This window comes from Trachemys scripta, chromosome 2, assembly GCF_013100865.1.
Source record: "Trachemys scripta elegans isolate TJP31775 chromosome 2, CAS_Tse_1.0, whole genome shotgun sequence".
NCBI classification, from domain to species: domain Eukaryota; kingdom Metazoa; phylum Chordata; order Testudines; family Emydidae; genus Trachemys; species Trachemys scripta.
In genome coordinates, this window is record NC_048299.1 from 238,719,876 (window position 1) to 238,745,450 (window position 25,575).

Sequence of the window (25,575 nt, forward strand, 5' to 3'; positions counted from 1 at the left end):
GCTTCCTAAATCCCAGATTAAAATCCTGTCACAATGCTATTTATCATGAATTTAAAACAGAAAATTTCCCTTCTCAAGTGAACATATAAGTTTTGATCTTTCATCAGTAACTGATCGCATGACCCCAGTACCTTTATGGGGACCCATTGAAATCACTGGGGCTCTGCTCTGATCCAAGGGCCTGTAATAGTGGTTCCCAGTGCAGGACCAGGACCACAGAAAAGACATAACACCAATTTTATGTCCCTATATGATATTTGTGAGGTATTATCTTTCCTTCTTTTTCCTCCTCAGTGAGTATCAAAGTGGACTGTAGCAGGGTGGTAACAGCTCCGGTCCAGAGGGGGCTGTGGCTGGAGAAAGCAGCCTTTAGGCTGAGCTGATTGGGGGAAGTGGCTGAAGCTGGGGCCACGCCCCAAACAGACTCAGCTGGCCCTATAAAGGCCAGGGCAGCCAGAAGCTCAGCAGTCTCTCTCTGAGTGCAGAGAGAGAAGGGCCTGGCTGTAGCAAGCTAGAGACAGGGTACCTGAGTGGAGCAGGGCTGGGGAGCTCCAGCCTGGATAGACCCAGGCTGCAGCCTAGTGGAAGGCCAAGTGGTACTGGGGGTTGCAGAGGGCAGCCCAGGGCTAGGCCAAGGCAGCAGGTCCAAACCCTCCTTGCTAGTGATGAGTGGCCTATACTGCAGTCTGCCCCAGGGAGTGGGGGCTAGTTGATGACTGGCAGTGGCCTAGTGCTGAGGCAAGGTGGGGATAGTGGGTGGGGGTTCCCCTGGGAGGGGAGACCTAGTGTGTGGGTACTGCCAGGGGGCAGCACCCAAAGCAAGGGGCACCGGGGTCCTGGGAGGGACACGGGAGCTGAGAAGGAGAGGACAGGTGGATCACCGGCCTGCAGAGGGCGCACCAGAGGCTGGAGAGCTAATTCCCTGGATGACCAGCAGGAGGCGCCACAGGGGTGAGTCAGACCTTCTTACGTGGACACAGCTAACTGTAGCAGTAAAAGCCTAGAAAATCACTCAGTAGTTTCAACAAATATTTCTCTCTCTCACTCCTTTTTTTTTTTTTTTTTTTTTTTTTTTCAATCAGCATCCTGACAGCAGAAGGAAGACAGAGACTTTGGCACATGGATTAACTACTATCTGTTTCTATTTAGACAAGGACCAGCAAAGCCAGAGGTGCTCTCAATTCAGTGGCCAGGAAAACGTTCAAATCGAAGATTTCAGAGGAACAGTAGTTTATCACCAAACAGTCCTCATTTAAATACAGGTAATGTCATTTCAACTTTTTAATGTATTTAAAACACACACAGAAGCAAGGCAGCTATGTACTTGTTGTCAAAATTTTTACCAGCAAGTACAAATCAACAAAAGTGCTATTATAGCTGAAAGTAATCTTCAGTTTAATACAGCAGCCATTAGCTCTAGCTGTAGAAGCAGAACAAATAAGTATACTGCTACAGCCCCAAAGTCTCCCCTGCATTAGGGCTGTTTTGCCATCCTGTAGGGTCATTGTTTTTGTGCTATGAACTGCAAATACCAGTTTATACTTCTTGGCTATATTTCTAGATAGTGGTGATGGGAAGAGATGGGATTATAATGAAGGGGCGGGGGGGGGGGGGAAATGCCAAGAAACAAGTTTATGCTGCCTGCATTACTCAGAGTGTCATGTGTCATGGTCAAGGGGAGCAAGTGTTTTTATGACAGAGAAAGAAAGAGGGGGGAAAATAAGGACATTAGCTTGAGGCACAGCAGACATCTCTTAGGCTGACATGAAGAATTAGAAATGACAATTTTGCCTTAGGAAAAAGAAATACTGAGTGGATTCCAAGCTAAAGATAAATTTTGGAATTGTCACTAACCCAGAAAGTTGCAGGAAAGGAATCCTCACCCTAAATATAGATCTCAGGACCATGACATTCGTGCAACACAGACACAGCAGAGCACGATGGGGAGGGATTGACGCAGCCCACTTCTCTCCACCCAGGCTCTCGGCTATGTAATTCTTCCCATTTGCAGGTGAAGTGTCCACCTCCCGCCATGTATTCTCTTGTAAAGCACCTTCTATGGTACACAAAATTGGTGCAGAGTCCCCATTGCATTGGCTTTCTGTGTCCCCTATCCAGCTAAATTAAATGTTCACAGTGTTAGGCTCCCTGCCCTGCTGTAATGCAGTGAATTTTTGGCTTTGATCACTTTTTTTTCAGGATAGGGTGTCATGTAATTATGTTACTACTAAGGCTGTCGATTAATTGCAGTTAACTCACACGATTAACTCGAAAAAATTAATCATGATTAAAAATATTAATTGTGATTAATCGCAGTTTTAATCATACTGCTAAAAAGTAGAATACCAATTGAAATTTATTAAATATTTTTGGATGTTCTTCTACACTTTTAAATATATTGATTTCAATTACAACACAGAATACAAAGTGTACAGTGCTCATTTGATATTATTTTTATTACAAATATTTGCACTGTAAAAATGATAAAAGAAATAGTATTTTTCAATTCACCTCATACAAGTACTGTAGTGCAATCTCTTTATCGTGAAAGTGCAACTTTCAAATGTAGATTTCTTTATTTTTTTTGTTACATAACTGCACTCAAAACCTAAACAATGTAAAACTTCAGAACCCACAAGTCCACTCAGTCCTACTTCTTGTTCAGCCAATCGCTAAGACAAACAAGTTTGTTTACATTTACGGGAGATAATGCTGTACCATTCTTATTTACAGTGTCACCTGAAAGTGGGAACAGGTATTCGCATGGCACTGCTGTAGCCAGAGTTGCAAGATATTTACATGCCAGATGTGCTAAAGATTCATATGTCCCTTCATGCTTCAACCACTATTCCAGAGGACATGCTTCCATGCTGATGATGCTCGTTTAAAAAAAATGTGATAATTACTTAGTGACTGAACTCCTTGGGGGAGAATTGTTTGTCTCCTGCTCTGTTTTAGCCGCATTCTGCCATATATTTCATGTTATAGCAGTCTCGGATGATGATCCAGCACATGTTGTTCGTTTTAAGAATACTTTCATTGCAGATTTGACAACACAAAGAAGGTACCAATGTAAGATTTTTAAAGATAGCTCAAGCACTCAAACCAAGGTTTAAGAATCTGAAGTGCTTTCCAAAGTCTGAGAGAACGGGGTGTGGAGCATGCTTCCAAAAGTCTTAAAAGAGCAACATTCTGCTGCGAAAACTACAGAACCTGAACCACCAAAAAAGAAAATCAACCTTCTGTTGGTGGCGTCTGATTCAGACAATGAAAATGCGTCAGTCTGCACTGCTTTGGACTGTTATCAAGCAGAACTCGTCATCAGCATTGATGCATGTCCTCTGGAATAGTGGTTGAAGCTTCAAGGGACAAATTAATCTTTAGCACATCTGGCATGTAAATATCTTGCAACACCAGCTACAAGGGTGCCATGTGAATGCCTGTTCTCACTTTCAGGTGACATTGTAAACAAGAAGAGGGCAGTATTATCTCCCGTAATGTAAACAAACTTGTTTATTTTAGAGATTGGCTGAACAAGATGTAGGACTGAGTAGACTTGTGGGATCAAAAGATTTACATTGGTTTGTTTTTGAATGCAGGGTTTTTGTATGTAATTCGACATTTGTAAGTTCAGCTTTATTATTAAAGAGATTCAATTCACCTAATACAAACAAGGTAATGCAAAAACACTATTTCTTTTGTGTTTTTACAGTGCAAATATTTGTAATCAAAAATAAATACAAAGTGAGCACTGTACACTTTGTATTCTGTGGTGTAACTGAAATCAATAATTTGAAAATGTAGAAAACATCCAAAAATATTTAAATGATATTCTATTACTAAAAGTGTGATTAATTGTGCAATTAAATTTTTTTTTTTAAATTGCTTGACAGCCCTAGTTACTACATTTCCAAATCACAGCGTACAGTGGAAAACCTATATCAAACCACTTTTAATTATTGTGAAATTGAGAAAAATGCTTTAATTCTTTACAAACAGTTCATCTAATGTACTTTGTTAGACAAGCCTCTTCTGTTTCAGAATTCCTATTTTGTTAGCACCGTTTCAAGGTTTCTTTTTCCTAAGGCAAAACTGACTTTCCTAATATCTTCATAATGACCTAGGAGATTTTGGCTGTCTCCAGCTACAATCCCTGTGTGGTGTGGTGGGTTTTTTTTTTTCTCCTTCCTTTTCATCAACTGTGATATTTAATCTTAGTAATGCATACATCACAAAGTAGGTTCTTAAATTCTGTTGTCCCATCTTTTTTCCTTCACTGCTCATAAATATAGCTAATAATGTATTGTATTGTGTTCTCTGTTCATAGTGCCAAAACAGTGACCCATGGGTTGACAAACATATAATGGTATACACAAAATATCTGTATTAGGTACATCTAATTGGTGGCACCCATATTGTGGTCTATGGACCAGTGATAGTCCATGGAGCCCCCAGAGAGTTGGCTGGTCACATGGTGCAGTCTTCCCTCATTTCCAACTGTTAAATTGCTTTAAGACACACAGGGAAATTGTGATCATGAAGGGGAGGAGAGACTGTCCATGTGACAGCAAATGGGAAGAGAGATGGTCCACAAAACAGCGTCTCTGATAAGAAGTGGACAACACTAAGAAAAAGGTTGAGATCCCTTTCCTAAGTTGCCAATCACTGTGTTATCAAAGAGCTAAACAAATGAAAGGTTCAAGTCTCCACCTCTCCATGTATCTGAACGTTTCTCTTCTCCTTCTTGTCGTCTTTTTCCCTGTCATTGACTCATAAGTAGTGGAAACATTACTGGGGGAAGGCTTGAGCAACAAAAAGGTGAGGCTTGCATTCCGATCTGAACATAGGTTAGGGCTTGGATTCATTTCCCTGGACAAGCAATTCCAACAGAGTTTCAACAATTCCAACAGAGTTTCAAAACACTGGAGTTAACATGGAATTCAGTTTAAAAATAAAAAAGCTCGATAGTTTCTACTGCATCCCATGAAGAATCATGTGTTTTTAGGAAATCACTATTACAGGAAAAATTGTTTCAGTTTAATTTACTAGTTTGTTAACAGTTGTTTATGCATAATCAAATACATCCTAGCCTTTTTTCAAGATGCAAAATAAGTTACAAGCTAAAAAAACATTTTTACATGTGTATTTATAACAACATAAAAATAAGTAAGTACATTACATCCCAGCTTTCAGTAACATTTTATCCTTCATTATTTGTTTCTGAAAGGTTGGTTAGAGGAAGACAACCAATGGATGACCCAGATAAACAGACTCCAGAAGCTGATTGACAGGCTGGAAAAGAAGGTATATATTTCCTTTTATCTGTTCTCTCTCATTTTCAGTAAAGATTTCTGAAGCAATCCTGAAACCATAAATGTTCTTCCTGCCATGTCATATTCACACTGCTGTTCCAACTAATAATGACAGCAACTAGCACAACAGCTACATGAGCTAAAGTACACTAAATGCCCGTCTCCCTTTCATCTTGCTTATTCCTATTTGATGATTTCATAAAAAAACACTTCACTGAATATTCACAGCTCTTTTTTCCTGAGTTGGTATCTGTATCTGCTGTGTATATATACACACACTTGGGGGGAGGGATAGCTCAGCGGTTTGAGCGTTGGCCTACTAAACCCAGGGTTGTGAGTTCAATCCTTGAGGGAGCCATTTAGGGAACAGGGGTAAAAATCTGTCTGGGGATTGGTCCTGCTTTGAGCAGGGGGTTGGACTAGATGACCTCCTGAGGTCCCTTCCAACCCTGATAGTCTATGATTCTATATGCAACACACAATGCTTGCATACATTAATATGCAAAATCAACTACCCTCTGTTAGTTAAGTTTGGTCTATACATAACATTCCTAACACAAAACCATAAGAGTATCAAAAGTTAAGGCACCTAACAGTACCTACTATCTTCTCCTCTATCCAGAGTCATACACCTCACCACTAGAACTGCAGAGAACACACCACAACTTACTAAGGATATTTAATAAGGTGCCTTATTAATGATGCCAGCCTTCCAGCTACTCCTGCCACAAGGTCCCCAGCTCCCTCATAACAAAGATCAGACTTCACACTCCCTTTTGTGCAAAGATATGAAAAATCACACTTGTGTCTGGGGAATAACATTTTATATATTTTATCTGTATTTATTTTCCATTCTGCAAGCACAGGGTCCCCAGTATCCATTCGCTGTAGGATCGGGGAATATTCTTCACCTCTTCCTGGTTGAATCTTCCCACTACAACTGGTCACAAATTCTCTGATGGCAGGGTTTTCTGTCAGAAAAAGCCAGTTGGTCAAAATCAAATTTTGTGGAGATAGTTCTATTTTGACGAAGTTCCAGTGGAGTCCTGTTTGGCTTTCTGTCAACTTGCCCACCCGGCTCTTGGGCAGCCTGCCATGTGGCCTGATGGGGAGCCAGGAGTCTGAAAACCTTGGCTTCTGACTCAACTTGGGGCTTCCAGCTCCCCTTCAGCACACTGGATGGGATGACAGGGAGCTGGGAACCTGGCAGCCCTGTGAGCACCAGCTCCCAGGCTTGTGGCTCCTTGGCAGTCTGAGCATCCAGGGCCCATAGCTCTGAGGCAGCCTGCAGTCCCTGAGCCCGGAGCCCACAGCTTAGACTCTCTCTTAGAGCCAAAGCTCCATTCCTTTTTGTAGTAAATTTTGAAATATCAATCCTCCACAAAACAAAATCACCTTTATCTGTACAGTTCTTCCCATTTCCAGCTTGAGTTGCCATATGGTATCACATCATTACCAACCAAGCCCGTGGGGTGAAAGTCAGCCCTGCGCAGAGGGCCAGCACAAAGCCTATGTGTCAGTTAAATCCCACTTCAGATCTATTTGGAAGGTTTAAGTGGTGGATAGCCCTTATGCAGGCCCTCTGCAGAGGGTGGATTTCACCTTAGACCAGTCTTGTACTTTCAAATTTATAGAAGGAATTTGAACATGTTTTAAATTAGCCTGTCAAAACTTTGGGGCCAAATTTTGCCCTCAGTTATGTAAATACCACACATTTTGTAGGGGAGCAGAATTTGGCCTATTTCATTCTACAGTAGGGTGAAATCTGCAGTAGTACTTGTTGCTACTTTATGCTGTGATCTCTTGCTTCACCTCTTTTACTTTATTCCTGTCCTTGGAGTTTAGTATGAGAAGTATATGGAGGCCACAGGAAGTATAATGAGATTAAGTTTCCTGCATGGTTCTCTATCTGAAGTCTCTGTGCTGACAGATGAGCCATTACAAATAGTTTCCTCACAAATTTTTCCCCCCCCCCATCTAAATTCTGCATGAGATGCACAATTGCACAGCAGTTGATGAGTGAATGTCACTTCACTACTGACTTATTCTGCCACCTGCTGTTGGTGATGCTCCAGAAAATACCATGTTTACTTAAACTCCACTAGCAGCATCACATCTGCTGTTTGCTTTTAACCACCTATTGTGTTTGCACTAGCAAAATGCCTGCTTCCCAAGGCTAAGAAGTCATTGCCCAATTGTATTCATGTTTGGGAAAAGAAAAAGCATCTTTAAATTTCTTACACAAAGAAGCTCGTACAGTGTGTTGCCATTTGCCACAATGTAGCCTGCTGCAATTTGCCAGATCCTGAATTTTGCTTCACGTCTTTATTACAAATATCTCTTGTTTGTTCTGAAGTGTGAAGAAACTGTCTCTGGTGCTAAAATACCCCTTTGTCAGTGGGTATGTCTACACTTCAAGCTGGAGGTATAAATTCCAACTCAAGGAGACATACCTATGTTGGCTCTTGGACAGGTAGGCAGTCAGGGTGGCTAGCCCCTTTGCAGCTCACAACTACACTCTACTTTTAGTGCAGTGGCTTGATCAGAGCAAGCCCAGGTATGTCTCTTCAAGCTGAAATTTACACCTCCAGCTCAACATGTAGACGTAACCCAGTGGGTATGTCTACAAGTATTCCCATATGTGTAGCATTATAGGGCCTGATCATCAGTGGGCATTTGCTAACTTTGTACATGCACTACTAGATGTGTTCACACAAATCAAAGATTTGCATGTCCACATCTAGTAGTATGCATATGAAGTAAGTAGGTACATTTGCAATCTCACAAATGCACCTGCTTGAAAATCAGACTAATTGCAGGCAAGTAGTTCTATCCACGTGCAGTTCTACTTTGTGCCTGTTCCTATTCCAGAAATGTCTTGTATTTAGAAGCTAATTCATCACCTCTAGCATGGGGGTTCCCAAACTTGGTTCACGGCTTGTTCAGGGTAAGCCCCTGGCAGGCCATGAGACGCTTTGTTTACCTGAGCGTCCGCAGGTACGGCCGTTTGCAGCTCCCAGTGGCCGCGGTTTGCCATTCCCGCCCAATAGGAGCTGCAGGAAGCAGTGGCCCGGCCTGCGCCACTTCCCACAGCTCCCATTGGCCAGGAAATGTAAACCGCGGCCACTGGGAGCTGCGAGCGGCCGTACCTGCGGACGCTCAGGTAAACAAAGCGTCTCATGGCCTGCCAGGGGCTTACCCTGAACAAGCCGTGAACCAAGTTTGGGAACCACTGTTCTAGCATATATAGTGTTCACTGCTGCAATGTTGATTCTTTTAACTGCATTGTTGGCTGTGTGGAAGATTTCCCAGCTATGAATGCTAGCAGTTGTGGAAGACTCTTCAAGGCCTTCTTCTCTTGGGCACATTTAGCAGCTACTCAATAATAAAGGGATTTGCTCATAATACTACCTATGAATAAAATCTACACAAGTTTCTCCTGTACAAGACCTATATTATGCTAAATCTCAGGGTTCGTTCATTCATTCCTACTTGCCTCTTGTTTGTGACATCTTCAGCTGAGAGTTTTTCTTTTGTGAGTTAGATCTAAAATATGAATGTAACTGAGCAGATTTGTCACAAATTAACAACTTGCTTCTGTCTAGCTATTAATGGGATTTGGGGTGTGTGTGTGTGTGTGTGTGTGTGAGTTAAAGTTTGATCCAGCCTGTAGCTCTTGTACAGCTACTGAAGTGGGTGAGGTTCTTCAAGCAACTTGTATGTCGGACTAACAACTAATTAAAAAAAGCAGAAAGGCTATAGTTCAGACTCTTCATTCTAAGTAGGCCTATATCAGAATCTGGTTTGGAATGGCCTAGTCTACCCCCGCCCCCAACAAAAGTCTAAGTCATTTGCCCACAGTTAAACGTGTGTGTTTTATATTTGCATTCTTTCCCCGTTGATCACAAGGATCTAAAGCTTGAGCCACTGGAAGAAGAGGTGTTGGAAGGAAACACAAAATCTGTAAGTGTTTTTCAAGGCAGTGAATTTATTAAGACATTTGTGGACCAATTTTGTGTGATGTAGACAGTATCCATCTGCAGCTTGGTTGAAATCACCAAACTCACTTTTCAGCTAATAAGGATCTATTTTATTGCAGCAGAGCCTCAATGCACAAGAAATAATAAGACCAAAAAGAGCTTTTTGGGGAAGAGGGAGTATCACCAAACTGAAAGGACATGAGAAAATACTCATTATTTAGAGATAAAAAACAGAGTTTCTTTATTTTTATGATTCACTAAGAACATCTCCAGAAATGAACACAAATTGCAAGTAGGTTTTGTGACAAAGTTCCTCCTCTATCATGGTGGGTCCTGCACTTATTGGCGGATTTTCTTGCCTCAGAGATTCACCATGTGGGTTGGGGAACAGCCCAGAGACCTTCCCCTCTGGAAGAACCCACAGTCCAGGTCAATTGGGAGGTTTGGGGGGAACCCGGGCCTGCCCTCTACTCCGGGTTCCAGCCCAGGGCCCTGTGGACTGCAGCTGTCTATAGTACCTCCTGTAACAGCTGCATGACAGCTACAACTCCCTGGGCTACTTCCCCATGGCCTCCTCCAAACACCTTCCTTATTCTCACCACAGGACCTTCCTCCTGGTGTCTGATAACACTTGTGCTCCTCAGTCCTCCAGCAGCACACCCTCTCACTCTCAGCTCCTTGTGCCTCTTGCTCCCAGCTCCTCACACTCACACCACAAACTCAAGTGAGCTTCTTTTTAAAACCCAGGTGCCCTGATTAGCCTGCCTTAATTGATTCTAGCAGCTTCTTCTTAATTGGCTCCATGTGTCCTAATTAGCCTGCCTGCCTTAACTGGTTCTAGCAGGTTCCTGATTACTCTAGTGCAGCCCTGCTCTGGTCACTCAGGGAACAGAAAACTACTCATCCAGTGACCAGTATATTTGCCCTTTACCAGACTCCTGTACCCCACTGGTCTGGGTCTGTCACAGTATACATGCCAAGAGCAAATCTTCCAAATAAATCAGTGTTGAAACCAAGGTTAAACCTTAAATCAAATAAAAAGAACGAGGAGTACTTGTGGCACCTTAGAGACTAACAAACTTATTTGGGCATAAGCTTTTGTGGGCTAAAACCCACTTCATCAGATGCATGCGGTGGAAAATACAGTAGGATGAAAGATATCTACAGAGAACATGAAAAAAATGGCAGTTGCCATACCAACTCTAACAAGACTAATCTCAGTTAAGGTGGGCTATTATCAGCAGGATAATCAGGATGGCCCATTTCAAACAGTTGACAAGAAGGTGTGAGTAACAGTAGGGGAAAAATTAGCATGGGGAAATAGTTTTTAGTTTGTGTAATGACCCATCCACTCCCAGTCTTTATTCAAGCCTAATTTAATGGTGTCCGGTTTGCAAATTAATTCCAGTTCTGCAGTTTCTCATTGGAGTCTGTTTTTGAATTTTTTTGTTGAAGAATTGCGACTTTTAGGTCTGTAATTGAGTGTCCAGAGAGGTTGAAGTGTTCTCCGACTGGTTTTTGAATGTTATAATTCTTGACATCTGATCTGTGTCCATTTATTCTTTTGCATAGAGACTGTCCGCAAAATGTACATGGCAGAGGGGCATTGCTGGCACATGATGGCATATATCACATTGGTAGATGTGAAGGTGAACAAGCCCCTGATGGTGTGGCTGATGTGATTAGGTCATATGATGGTGTCCTTTGAACAGATATGTGGAAAGAGTTGGCAATGGGCTTTGTTGCAAGGATAGGTTCCTGGGTTAGTGTTTTTGTTGTATGGTGTGTTGTTGCTGGTGAGTATTTGCTTCAGGTTGGGGAACTGTCTGTAAGTGAAGACTGGCCTGTCTCCCAAGATCTTTGAGAGTGAGGGATCGTCCTTCAGGATAGGTTGTAGATCCTTGATGATGCGCTGGAGATGTTTTAGTTGGGGGCTGAAGGTGACGGCTAGTGGCATTCTGTTACTTTCTTTGTTGAGCCTGTCCTGTAGTGATTAACACTACAAAAGTTTTTGTCTCCTGCTGCTAATAGCCCACTTTAATTGATTAGTCTCGTTAGAGTTGGTTTTGTATCTCTCTTTTTTTATATATATATATATATATATATATAATAAAAATCTTCCTACTGTATTTTCCATTGCATGCATCTGATGAAGTGGGTTTTAGCCCACAAAAGCTTATGCCCAAATACATTTGTTAGTCTCTAAGTTGCCACAAGTACTCCTTGTTCTTTTTGCTGATACAGACTAACACAGCTACCATTCTGAACCCTTAAATCAAATGTGCATGAAAAGAGATAGCCAATGATGGCACTTAGTAGACTCGAACAAGAAAAACATTAACAAGGAAAGATCAAATGAGTCATATGATTCTGGATAGCTTGATCGTGAAACAGTATAGATGCAAGTTGATCAATGAGACGACCGTACCAATAATCAAGCCAGGAAGGAATCAAAGCCTGGACCAAAGATTCCATTGCGTTGGTTATTAAGCAAGCATCATTTCTTGAAATACTGAATAAGCAAAGTAACATGTATTAATGGATGAACCAATATGCAAACTCCTTAGAATATTAGAATTATAAGCATCAAGAATTAAGGATGAAAAGGTCTGGTGTCTTCTCCACTTCCAGTTATTCTTCTAGAGTTTTACCTTTCATCAAGGTTATTCATTCTGTAGAAAGGACAAACTTTTCAAGTCAATGTATAGTTTCAATTATTATTTTCAACAGAGGGGTAGCCGTGTTAGTCTAGCTCTGTAAAAAGCGACAGAGTCCTGTGGCACTGTATAGACTAATAGACATAAACTTTCGAGGGTGAATACCCACTTCATCAGACGCATGATCCGTCACCCACAAAAGCTTATGCTCCAATACGTCTGTTAGTCTATAAGGTGCCACAGGACTCTTTGTTGCTATTTTCAACTAGTCACTTCAAAAAAATTACTATAATAACATGACCACACTGTAGATCTTTTTTGCATTTCTTTTATTTAATTTCACAAGGCCCAAATCCAAAGTGAAGAAGAAACACACTTTTTCTTCTCTACCATCTCTGTTTCTTGATTATATGTCTGAGAAAACCTGTACTGGAATATATCAAAAATAGAGTTGTATTCCATATCTTAAATCACATTAAGGTTTGGGCTTGTGAGCAATTGGGGTCAAACGGTTTTAACTTCCATATCTGGAGACTTAAGTTCAGCTTGCACATCTGCTTGCATAGTATTGATTCATCCATTGAAATGTGTTAACTTTTTTTATGAAATAAGCAACTATTGTTTCTTGACATAACAATAAACACATGAGAAACTCTGATCCAGGCTTCGGACAAGTCACACACATTTTCAAAAGTGGCCACAGATTTTGGGTGCCCAACTTGACCAGCAGCCTAGCTTGGTGCAAGAATAACCTGTAACATATGTAGATTATTTTACTCTAAGGTGCCAGAGAACTAAAACAGTGGATTGCAAACTCTACTGTGGAATATCAGGGGGCAGGGGTGGAGGGGTTGTGTTGTTTTACATGATGGAATCATTTCTGCTGGTCTTACATTTTATAAAAGCTTATATTTACAAAAGCTAAATTTGGGGGCAAATTGGAACTGAGAGTATCCCTTTAAGATTCCTGTTCAATCAGTATTTTTTAAATTCTCTGTGCTGTTCTTGATCTCTGTCTGAATGTTGCATTACATTTTTTTTCATTTAATTAAATGAAGTTGGATATACTTGATATCATGGATTTGAGGATACTCAACTTGAGAAACCTAGGGCTTGATTTTTAAAGGTGCTAAACACCCATCACCCCAATTGAAGCTGATGGGAGCTGAGCTGCTCAGCACATCTGAAATTCAGCCCATAGATTTCTCAACTTGGGATCCTGACAACTTTTTTAGTTTAAAATGTATGGAAATGATAGGAGGCACATGCCAATGAATACTGTAATATCTTCATCAGCACATAATGATTGTTCAGCGTCAAATGTCTGTGCTAGAGGAAGAACTAGAAGAATTCCGACTCGCTCTGAAACAGTATGTGGAATCTGCTTCTACTCGGACTGGATGTTTGCAGTAAGTATGATTTTATTACCATTGCGGTGTATTCTGCGTAGCACTACAGATATGAATATTTCTTTGAATGAATCTCAAACTTGGGGTGGACCAAGTTTTAACAGAGAGACTGTCTCATGGATCATCTTCTCTTCTATTGGGGAACACACATGAAGGGAGCATTGGGACAGGACTCTTGGAATAAAAGCGAGAGTTCAAAGCATATAAAATATTCTGTATATTCATATAAAATATTCATATAAAGTATTCAATGTGGGGACTTGGGCCCAGCTGTAGAGATGAAGAAATAATTCAACATATATGTTGAATAATTTGAAAAGAATCACACAATGTGTTGAATTAGTCAGTGAATAGTATTTGCCCAGCTTTTGTCCTCTGTAACAGAGGATAATTAGAAAAAGAGCTGGAAGTGAGAATAGCCATAGGATAGCCCTAGGATACTGCAGTTTCTTGTAGGGGAGGTTGTTTTGTAGCATTTTCTTAGGATCCCTGAGAAGGGGAGCTTTTGAAGAAAAACTCTTTGAAGATTTTTTTTTCTAGTGCATACCTTTCTGGGACAATGCCTCAGCAAGCTTCCTCCATCCTGATCCTGCAGTCCTGATCCTGCAAAACATCCCACAAAGGCATATAAAGCTTTACCCATACAAATTACTTTGCAGGATCAAACCCTTATTTGGAATTCTTTCAAAATTGAATAAAAAAAGTTGATTTCCTGCCTACCACAGTGTGATTGTTGTGAATTGTTGGGCTTTTTTCTTCTGCTGTACTTCTCTGTTAATCAGTCACTCTCTGAGGGCAGGTTACGCTTAAAACACTGCATCAGCGCAGCTGCACCAATGCAGCTGCACCGCTATAGGACTTTAATGAAGACGTTCTGAGCCAACAGGAGGAGCGTCTCCTGTTGGCGTAGTTAATCCATCTCCGCGAGAGGCGATAGGTATGTCAGCAGGAGAAGCTCTCCTGCTGACATAGCACTGTCTACGCCATCACTTAGGTTGATATAACTAAGTTGCTTAGGGGGTGTGGATTATTCACACCCGAGTGACGTAGTTATACCGAAGTAATTCTGTCGTGTAGACTAGGGCTAAGTCTCATGCCTGTCTTTTTTCCAGGCAAATACGCTAGCTTCCAGCTAAACCCCAGTGAGGATACTGAACCCAAGGCAGTGCTAATCAGGAAAGGAAGGCATGTTAATAAAAACATGCCTGGAAAGTTTTATTGTGTTTTGACTCTTATTTAAGCATGGTTTAAAGTTCATCATAAAGAGAGGATCAAAAATCCCTGTAGAGAGGGAAAACAGACTAGTGAGGGCTTGTTTCCTTGTTTGTTACACTAGGCATGCTAGAGCTCAAAAAGTCTCAAAGCTACTAATCTAAAGACTGAAATCATAAGCCTCAAATTTTGTTACAATGCACCTAAACAAATCACAGAAAAAATGTTATGCCACACTACCCTTACCAGTTTGTTTGCTAAGAGGTGTCCATCCAGTGACTTGCATGCTCCACCCCTCATCCATCTGAGAAAAATTTAAAATCAGAACGTGCTCAGTAAGAGGAGAGCATTCTTGTGATGATAGTTGTGTGTTTGGGAAGGTTTTTTTCAGCATGCTGTGGGGTAATGGTGGACCTCCCTTTAAGAGGGAGAAGATCTCCAACCTATAAAAGGGTGGCTAGCTCAGTTCAAGTCAGACCAGACCTATAAAATGGAAAGGACAAATCTGACAGTTTGCTAAGTATACAATGCTCAGATAACACAGCAAGGGCAAAATATATTAGTAGTAGTAGTAGTATTACCATAATGCCTAGGAGCCATAGTCACTGACAAGGACCCATTGTGCTAGGTGCTGTACAAACACAGATCAAGATGGCCTCTGCCCCAAAGAGCTTACAATCTAAGTAATATATAAACAGATAGAAGCATAATGCTAGACTAAAGGCATTTGCGTTTCTTTTCCTATTATTAGAATTTATTAAAGCAATGGTTCTCAAACTTATTTGTTCAGGCTCCCCTTCTTTGTCTGTAGTCATTTATGCCCTCATCCCCAAGTAGATATACCACCACCCAGCTCTGAAGGCAGTGCTGCGCCAGCAGCAGCACAGAAGGGTGGCAATGTGAAAAGTGATATAGACATAGCGCCCCACTGCCACCCCGATGCTGACAGCCAGAGCCCCGCTGCCTCCCCATGAGGCATTGTGGGGGAAGAAGAGCCCACGCCTGGGCTGCCTCCCCTTGAGGGATTGAGAGGAGAGTCCGAGCCCAGGTGGCGGGGTTCTGGCGGTCAGCCCCAGCGCGGTGGGGCTCTGGCCATCCTCTTTCTCCCCACCTCCCAGGTGTGCAAGGCCCTTCTGGTCCAGCCCCAGCCATCCAGGGATGACAGCCACAGTTCTTTTTTAAAAAAATAAATAAATAAAAGCACACAGCTCGGACCTCACTTGACACATTCCCACACCTCTCTTGGGAGACCTGCCCCATAGTTTGAGAAGTGCTGGATTAAAGGGATGAGATTCCATCCTTGTACTTCACTAAAAAGGTAGAAACCAGAGGCTTTTTTAAATTCAGTTAGGCTTGGAAGGATTAGATTTTTATCGATAAATGTCAATTCCACCATATGCACACAGACCAACAAAAAATTTCCATCAATAATAATCAAAAATTACAGATAGGAAAAGTAAGAAAAATGCTTATGAGAACTTATTAGAGATTGATTTAAGGATATTTGCTTTGTATCTTTTGACAGGTGATGTTGGTCATTTGTTGTTTTAACAGTTACAAAGCTTTCACTTTTGAATCTCAACATCTAGTCATTAAATAATTATTGTCTGACTCCCAAATCTCCTATTATTTCCCCACAACTGTGAAAATTTAAATTAATAAAAACAAAAAAATGCTTAAACATTGATATTATTTGTTGAAATTATAAAAAATAAAAATCTAATTCTACCAAACCAACACTTAATGGACAAAATTATCTTCAGTTGAATAACAGCAAGGATGTTTAGCTCATTTTGTGTAAGTCTGTGAGCTAGTGTTTGAATCACTACCCTCTAGCCTGACAAAATTTAATGTGATACTATTTTGCCTGGGAATGAACTACAGTAGAACCTCAAAGATCCAAACACCAGAGTTACGGACTGACCTGTCAACCGGACACCACGTGAAACAAGAAGTAACCAATCCGGCAGCGGCAGAGACCAAAAAAAAAAGCAAATACTATAGTGCCTGTATTGCAACTTAAAGGTAGACACATCTGGGCTGCCTGTCCCCACCCCCACCCCACGCCTGGGGCAGCCACTTACAGCTAGGAGGTGAAGACGCTGGGGCTGCCAGCCCAAGGCAGGCAGAGCAGGAGCACCACTGGGGTCTGCACTACTTTCACCCCCCACCTCCAGCCCCCCAGCCGGGAGGGGGACAAACTTGCAAACTCAGTCCGACCCAGGGAAAGAAACTGCCTGCAAGGAAGCTACCAGAGCTGAGGAGGGAGCTCAGGTGCTGCTGGAGCCTGCCCTGGAGTGTCAGCTGCTGAAGCCCAAATTGTGCTTTGTTCAGAGTTACGAACATTTCAGTGTTACGGACAACCTCCATTCCTTCCATCACTCTGAGGTTCTATTGTATATAGGAAAGACACATTAAGTGACAGAAGTGGAGGAGCTGCACTATACCTCAAGATTCCATAGAAAATGAGTGACGCGGACAACACCGTAAAATTTGTATGGAAAAGAATCTCAAGTCATTAGAAGATATGTAGGATTATAATACCAGCTTCTGGATCAGGAAAAACATAGTGAGTCTGATTCTCAGCTCTGGCTGAGAGGACCCATGATGAGGAACAAAAGGCTACCTTTATGATTCACCAATTCTGGGACTGGTCAGCCCCTAGCATATGTTGGAGCAAGCTCAGGGCTGCTCTAACTTACACTTGATTTCCTATGGCTGGGGCTGTTGTTCTAGTAACAGTGAATAACCACATCTCCTTATTCTTGGACTTTCCCACTCCACCAGGAGCTGTACCATCCCAGCATTGTTCTTAAGAAAGGGGAGCTTCCTGTTTGGTGTGATCCACTGACTTTACTTCCCCTTGGCAAAGTAATGCAAAGGACCTGTAGCATGATGAAAAATCAGGTCCACTGAGTTTGTCTTGGTAAGGGAGATCAAAGTGGAAACCATATCTAGTAAAACAATAATAATGGGCAACTTCAGCTAAACACAAATAAACTGGTCATATCTCATGTCAGAGCAAGGTTTGGAGAAGCAATAAACACTTGTTTCTTGGAATAGCTTTCTTTAAACCTGGTGAATGTGGGGCGAGAACAGTATCAATTTAGGCTTGGAGCTAGTAAAACATATTCCAACAGAACAATTATCCATCAGAGAGAGCTGATTCTATGGAATGGACATGACTCACTATAACAGACATCATATGGAAATGCAGTTGGAGAAAGAAAATATGAACTTTTTGTAATATTTGGGAATGGTTAACTATGTTATGGACAAATGTACCATCACACAAGGCCAAGAGATGGAAAAGCAAACCAGAATGGTACCTGCTACAAAAAAGAGTCTACAACATACCAAAGCATTCTTTAGTAACACTGACTGCATGCTTGTCATAAGAAAAATCCTAAATTGTTTGAAAATATAAAACTTAAAGAGCACATAGAAAAAGGAAGAACTGATTTGTTTCCCCATTTAGCAGATATTTGGTATGCCAGTGGTGCCACCTGCTGGTCACTTTCTGATTCATTCTGGATGTTTTATTTTGTTGTGCTACTGTATGTAGTTACTAAAACAACAAGGAGTCTGGTGACACCTTAAAGACTAACAGAATTATTTGGGCATAAGCTTTCGTGAGTAAAAACCTCACTTCTTCGGATGCATAGAGTGAAAGTTACAGATGCAGGCATTATATACTGACACATGGAGAGCAGGGAGTTACTTCACAAGTATGTAGTTACTGACCACCTCTTCATAGTGTACGGTGTTCTATTCTTCATGCAGCAGGAAATAACGAAACAGGGTGGATTCACTGCCTGTTACAGTTTAGGGTGTAATCTGAGCACAGTTTTCAAACAAAGAAGTAATAAAATCTCCACATCTCACATTTGGATGTTCAAATAATCTATAAGTATCCTTTTTTGCAGTGCACATCCAGTTGCCAATTTGAGCATCCAAATGCAGAATTACAAATCATATCAAGACTTACGTATTTGAAAACTAGCTCCTGAGTATGAGGTTTATAGAATGCACTAAAGCAGATGGATTGGCATATGTTCCATGGGATACTTTATGCCACCATGGATTGGTAGGTGAATCCATGGCAAACTGTCTAAGACAACTGGAGGACTAAACCCAAAAGTAGACAATACATGGGGGGGGGGAGTTTTTTCTGAGAATGTGGGCTGTCAGACAGGGACTGTTTTTGTGTTGTTTGTTAGTACAGTAGTTAGTACAATGTGACCCTATTCCACATGTGGGGTCCCTAGGTGCTATCACAACAGAAATACATGATAAAAAGATAGTTTTAAAAAGTGTATGAGCAACAGACCAGTGACCATTCTATCTTTATGCCACATATGGCTGCTTGCTTCCAAAACACCTAAGGTCTATCCTGCTTTAATGAACTTCTCGCCTCCCGGAAAACGAACCTGCACAAGTGAAGCAGCATAATTTAGGCCAAGATTTTCAGAAGTGACTAATGATTTAGATGCCTTAATTTCTGGGTATCCCACTCTGAGACACCTTACCCAGGAGGCTTGATTTTCAGAGCGTGGGTAATCAGCCCTTTCTGATAATAGGACTCTTTTAACCTGTCTCAAATTGGGCACATAAGTACTGAGGCATCTAAGTCACTACTCATTCTTGAAAATCTTGTCCTTACTTCACTTGCTCTCTGTGGCAAACACTGTATTATGCTGTTTTACTGTGCAGCACAGTTGGATTAGCTTCTATAATACTGAACCATGCTTTTTGAGATAAAGTACCCTAGCATTTGGAACAGTACGAGAAATTAATTTTGTAAATAAGAGTCCATTATAACAGTTCTAATTTTAAAGGTTATAAATAAAAATTCTGCTTCTATATAAATATATGGGGTTTTCTGTAGCCTATAAATAAAAATACCATGCAGTATATCACACATAAGAGTAGAAAAGAGCTCAAGTCATTAGCAAAACAGATGCCTCTAACTCCACGTATTTTTCCCTCAGGAAAAATCCAGGTACATCCTTTTTACAGAAATCACTGAGTTTTGTTCAATCACTGTACAGTAGTTTGGGAAAAGTGGGCTTGCTAATTCTGTCCTACAACTCTTAGTGTTTCCATACAGAAGCTTTCAAGCGAATCCCGCTTCATCATTTATGAGTTCTGGGAGAACAGCAGTGCCTGGAATAGGCAAGTAGTGAGATTACCTTTTGCATTTCAGGTTGTTTAGAAGGTTAGAAAATAACTGCATGAAAGTATTGGAATATAAAGATATAAATATCTTTCATTAATGTACTTGATCTACTTTTCAATTAAATGCCATTAAGAATGCTTCATAACAGTTCAGCTTTTTTCTGCATTGAGCTTAAAACACTATTTGAATATCTATTGGAAAGACATGCAATAGTCTGACGTGAATAGACAGAAACTGAAGGTGAAGAGATACAGAGTTAGGAGTCATCAGAATGATGCTGGCAGAGAGCTAATGCAGGGTGGACAAGGAGCCAAAAGGAGACAGACAGGTTGCAGTCCTGCAATATACTTACGCACATGTGTAACTTTAGGCATGTGAGTGGTCACTGGTGCCTTCCCCCAAGGTTTCCCACCCCTACCACAAAAGCCCAGCAGGCTTCCAGTCACTCTTCGGGACCTTGGAGGATATCACACCCAGAGGATTTCCCACCAGCTGGAGGCAGAGATTTAGGGAAGTGGGAAGAGGTGGAGATTTTATTCTGAACTGAGTTTTATAAAAAGGATCAGGCCCACCAATCTGAAGATGGAATCCATTGTTTTGGGGTTTTCTGTAGCCTAATATCCTGCTTACAGAATCTAGTCCAATGAGTTCAGAGAAGGTGCATTTACCTTCAACAGTAATAGGAAGAATTGAAAAGGGACTTCAACATCATTGGAATAGACGAATCGCCATAGAGGATCAGACCAAAGAGTCATTTAGTTCAGTTTCCAGTACCAAATACTGCCAAGGAAGATGCCAGAATGCCACTGCAGGCTGAGATGGGATAATATGCCCCATACATTAGGTCTAATCCTGGTCTCTAATAGTTAGAGATTGACTAAAGCCCTGAATCACGTTTAATATCCCTTCTGATTTTTTTTAAATTATAATTATGAATTTCTGGGCATTCTTCATAGCCATATAAATATTCAGTCCTTTTAAATCTTGTTAAATTCTCATCACTTATATGTTTACAGTCATCTCCAAATGAACTACAGCAAGACATTCCAAAGGAGTAACGTGGACTTCTTGGAAACTCCAGAACTCATGACAACTATGCTAGTACCTGGTAATTATCAAGTTTTTCACAATACTTTACTTGCTTCAATATGAAGACTTCCCATTGACTAGAATGTTCCATATGTGGAATAACTGCAGAATTTTCCCTTATTCAACACTCTTTTGTAGTTTTGCTCTCTTCTGCTCTTTTTTTTCTTTTTCATTAAGCATCATGGGTTTGTACACAGTAATACAATTGTTAAACACATCAGTAATAGGAACATACACGATACTTCCTCCTATTGGAGAAAAGGTAAGATTATTACAAATTAAGTATTAAACTAACAAATATGGTATTTTGGAATATCCAGAATATGAAGAGTTCCTTTGTAAATAGTAACATCCTGTTGCTTTGAACTGTTTTTGCACTACTGGTTTAAAAATATTTAGGCAGAAAATATGTTTGCTTTCTGATAAAGAGCTAGATTTCAATTTAATCGCATCTGCTTGTATTACATTGACCGAAAGAATGATCTTAATTTACCACCCAATTGTGCATATTTCCTGCAACTTTTCTCCAAACTCCATTCTGAAAAGCTGAGGTGCTGAAGATTCCCAAATTACAATTAATATTATTTGTATTACAATAGCACCTAGTACTATGTGGTATACATGCACCTTATAAGAGAAACTTCCTGTCCCAAAGAGCTTACAGTCTAAGTAGACAAGAACAACAATGAATGGAGCAAGCATCATTAAGTATTAAGTACTTTGTCCAAGGTCATACGGAAAATCTGTGACAGAGCTTGAAATTGAACCCAAATCTCCTATTGTAGGAATTGGGCCAGTCCCTATCCAATGCCTAACCTCTAGACCACTTTTTCTCTCAGTAGAGTAACTGGGCCAAATCCTGAGGTTTTTCCATCAAGCAAACTCCCATACACAAACTCCACTGACTTCAATGAGAGTTTGCCTGAGTAAGGAATGAGTAAACCCTAACAAAGGACTGCAGAATTTGGTTCAATAATTTAGTAATATAATGCACTATTTCCCTCTGCATGATAGCGTCAGACTACATTGTGCCAATAGCTGGACTGGAATTCAGTAAGGGTTGGAGATAGAAGAAATAGTGGTGTTCCAATCATGGCTGGGGAAAGTATGTTTAGCATCAAATCAGATCAAATGTATATATAATTTATAAATGTTTAAATATAAAGATCAGTCTGAAATTGAATTTAAAACATGATGTTTAAAGCATTCACTCTGCCTTTTAACTGGGATTTTAGTCTACAGCATTCCTCCTGGTAGATTATTACCATGACAACCAGAGTATTGCTCAACATAAATTCCTTACTCAAAAATAATATAGGAAAGTAATATTTAGGATATGCATAGTTTAATTTTCACAATGTATAGGTTATATTTTCTTTTAGAAATATATATGCCTATGTTAAGTTGTTTTTCAGTAAGTGCAGTAATTGCAGCATAAGGATCTTCATACAAATTTGTATTCAAAGGAAAGAAAAGAAAAGGCTTAAGAGAGAGCAAAAATGATGGCTGTAAGGAAATTACTATATTTTATGTTACAGTCACATACAATGTAGACTGAGACCGGTTTAAAACTCAGTGAAGAATAGAAATAACTCTGCTACTAGCAACTGCAATTTTGTAATTGATGTAACCCAGAAAAGCCCAACTCAGATACAGCTACTGCTTTTCAGTATCATCCTTTTTAACCCAATTTTCCAGCTGAGTTGACCAAGGAGATGAACTGATTTCTCCAAGGTCACATACTGAATCTGTGACTCAATAAAGATTACAAGCCTTCTCTTATGTGAGTAATCCAGTTCATGTCAATAGGAATATACTCACCAGGATAAGGACTACTCACAAGAGTGAGGGGTTTGCAGGAATGATATCTGGGATCCTCCTTGCAACACTAGCCAGTGGAGTCAGTAGATTCTGATCACTGTCATTTGACAAGGGCATCACCCTTTTGAAACCTTGACCCATGTCATGTGACTGGGTATTAATGGTAGATCAGTGATCAAGCCCACTTGCTCCAGGCTCTCTATCAGGTTGCCATGAACCGCTTAGTACCAACTTTGATGAATTCTTCTTACCCTACATTGGAAAGGGCAGAACTCCCAGCACAGTTGGAGCACTTTTTGCAACAAAACTGACACTCATGTACCTGACTGTGATGTTCATAAAGCAGGAGTCTGGCCTCGGCACTGGCTCAGCGAAGATCAGTGCTTCATGATGCATTCACAGTGCTCCACCTCATTGCCCATACAATTCCAACTGCTTAAGTGAGGGCAGAGAGATGCAGGCTGCTATTTGGACTCAGATGGACCAATGGAATCAACTGATTCCAAATACTTTTTCACTACAGAGAAGTACAAAGGCAGTGAATCTGCAAGAGAGGATCCAGTTCTTATGGAAATAGTCCACGACCACTGATTTTGATTTAAAACTGGGACAGGAATCTGCAGGAATCACAACTGAGAGTTTCCTGGGCCAGATACTTTTGCCCAATGAGGCTGTTGTTCCTCACACCCTATTTTAGATCAGCTGATGAAGAAGGTGGACAGACACCTCACTCAGCTACCCTTGCTTTGAAGGCATTGCGAAAGAGTACATCTTCGCCAAGGTCAATCACCAGTTATGTCCCCCATCCTCCATGCAAGAGCCTTGCAGTGGAGAGACCATAGTTAGAGGGAAGACCTACTATGTTACTGGTACCATACAACTGGATGTTGAGCCGTGGGATTGGGATTCATTTGGACAAACTGTTTACCAAACCACTGTTGCAGTCTTAAGCATTATAGAAAACTAGACTTTCATGGCCAAAGTTGGGTGGATCTAAGAAAAGAAGCCTCCGTTCTGATCAATTTCCTTCTCCAAGGCAAATATTGGGAATTTAAGAAGCTAGACTACAAAGGTGTAAATTATTGCACTAAAAACTCTCTCTCCCTCCTCCACTGTTCTGCTCAGCTCCCCCACCAACTTCTCCTGGACTACCACTCTCCTCCCCTGATTAAGCAAGTTCTGTCCTAGAAAATGCACATCTCCGATTATCTTTGGTGGGAACTGAACACAGAAAGAACAGTTTAATACTATTTCTTTAGACCAGCAGAAGAATAGATTATAGATAATCTATTTAGGGTTTCAAGAAAGGGTTTGGGGGAGAAGGGAGGAAGACAGAGGAATACTGTAAAGATAAAATAAAGATTGGTCAGTAAATATTTTTTTTTTCCTTTTCAGCTTCATGGTGGGTCCTGAACAACAACTAGAAGCTTTCATTGTGTGTCCAAGTAATGGTAAATGTTATATTTGCATTCAAACAGCATCCATACACCAGTCAATAGGTGCTACAGCTAATGCTCTGTGATGTAACATTGTTTATCACAGGCACAATCTTTTCCATTTTAAAATATGGAAAAATTATGTACGTGTTATATTCTCTCCTTGTGACTATTTTGGTGAACCATTTTTACAAGCTTACGTAAGGACACTTGTGGCCCTGCTAAATTGCCAGGTGTGTGTGTGTGCGCTCAAGGCAGCCAAATTATTGTACAGAAATACGTCTCATAGAAATGGTCAGTGTATGTGAGTGTTAAGTACTGGTTTTGACTGCTTTTATCTTTATGTTAATAAATAGTTACTCCAAGCTTCCACATTGTTCTCTTTTCAAAGAAAATGGTATAACATTCCCATTTTCATGAGTTTCTAATTTTCTCTTTTAAATAGAAGTCACCAGGCTATGCGGTGTATTCCATGCTGGCAACTCTCCCTGCTAGCACAGAACCTCATACATGTATATATTAAGTCATTCAGAAGAGTAAAGGGCTGCTGCCTCCCCAGCAGGATTAACAGAATCAGAGAAAAGTAGGGCTGGAAGGGATGTCAAGAAGTCATCATGCCCAGGCCCCCGCTGAGGAGGGACCAAGTAAATCTAGGCCATCCCTGACAGGGTGTTTGTCCAACCTGTTCTTAAAAACCTCTAATGATGGGGATTCCACAGCCTCCCTTGGAAGCCTATTACAGAGCATAACTATCCTTCTATTTCAAAATTTTCCCTAACATCTAACCTAAATCGTCCTTGCTGCAGATTAAGCCTATTAATTCTTGTCCTATCTTCAGTGGATATGGAGAACAACTGATCACCATCCTCTGCATAACAGCCCTTAACAGATGTGAAGACTTATCAGGTTCCCTCCCCCCATCTTCTTTTTTCGAAACTAAATATGTCCATTTTTTTTAACCTTTCCTCATGGGTCAGGTTTTCTACACCTTTTACCATTTTTGTTGCTTTCCTCTGCACTCACTCCAATTTGTCCACCTCTTTCCTAAAGTGTGGCACCCACAACTAGACACAGTACTGGAGCTGAGGCCTCACCAGTGCTGAGTAGAGCAGAACTTCTCCTTGTCTTACATACTACACTCCTGTAAATACACCCCAGAAAGTAATTAGCCTTTTTTTCATGATTGCATCACATTGTTGACTGGTATTCAATTATAACCTCCAGATCCTTTTCAGCAGCACTATCACCTAGCCCAGGGGTCTCAAACACCCAGCCTGCAGAGCCAGTTCTTGCAGCCCGCCAAAGGCACTGACTCCCCCTCTCTGCAACTCCCCCTTCCCCATTCCTCCCTCCCAGCGCGCTGCATTCCCACTCCTCTACCTACCTCTCAGCGCTTTCTACCGCCGGTGCTTAGGCTTTCCGGGAGAAGAGGGGGAGGAGCGGGGACACTGTGTGCTCAGTGGAGGAGGCGGAGAAGGGG

General features: G+C 41.0%; 2 protein-coding genes across 2 annotated transcripts in view; one reads left to right on the forward strand and one right to left on the reverse strand.

Annotated features, from left to right (window-relative positions):
• The window catches only part of NECAB1 (N-terminal EF-hand calcium binding protein 1), a 129,827-nt gene extending 105,363 nt beyond the window's left edge, over positions 1-24,464 (forward strand). Inside the window, exons 7-13 of the mRNA XM_034763243.1 lie at positions 1,150-1,262; positions 5,228-5,304; positions 9,222-9,275; positions 13,246-13,358; positions 19,668-19,745; positions 20,766-20,857; positions 24,055-24,464. Of these exons, the coding sequence (XP_034619134.1) occupies positions 1,150-1,262; positions 5,228-5,304; positions 9,222-9,275; positions 13,246-13,358; positions 19,668-19,745; positions 20,766-20,857; positions 24,055-24,083 (556 nt within the window). The 3' untranslated portion in view covers positions 24,084-24,464. The remainder of the gene's footprint in view (positions 1-1,149; positions 1,263-5,227; positions 5,305-9,221; positions 9,276-13,245; positions 13,359-19,667; positions 19,746-20,765; positions 20,858-24,054) is intronic.
• Positions 5,769-25,575, reverse strand: part of C2H8orf88 (chromosome 2 C8orf88 homolog) — a 52,547-nt gene continuing 32,740 nt past the window's right edge. The window contains exons 5-7 of the mRNA XM_034763244.1: positions 14,817-14,874; positions 13,906-13,961; positions 5,769-6,283 (exon numbers count right to left, since the gene is read on the reverse strand). Of these exons, the coding sequence (XP_034619135.1) occupies positions 6,257-6,283; positions 13,906-13,961; positions 14,817-14,874 (141 nt within the window). The 3' untranslated portion in view covers positions 5,769-6,256. The remainder of the gene's footprint in view (positions 6,284-13,905; positions 13,962-14,816; positions 14,875-25,575) is intronic.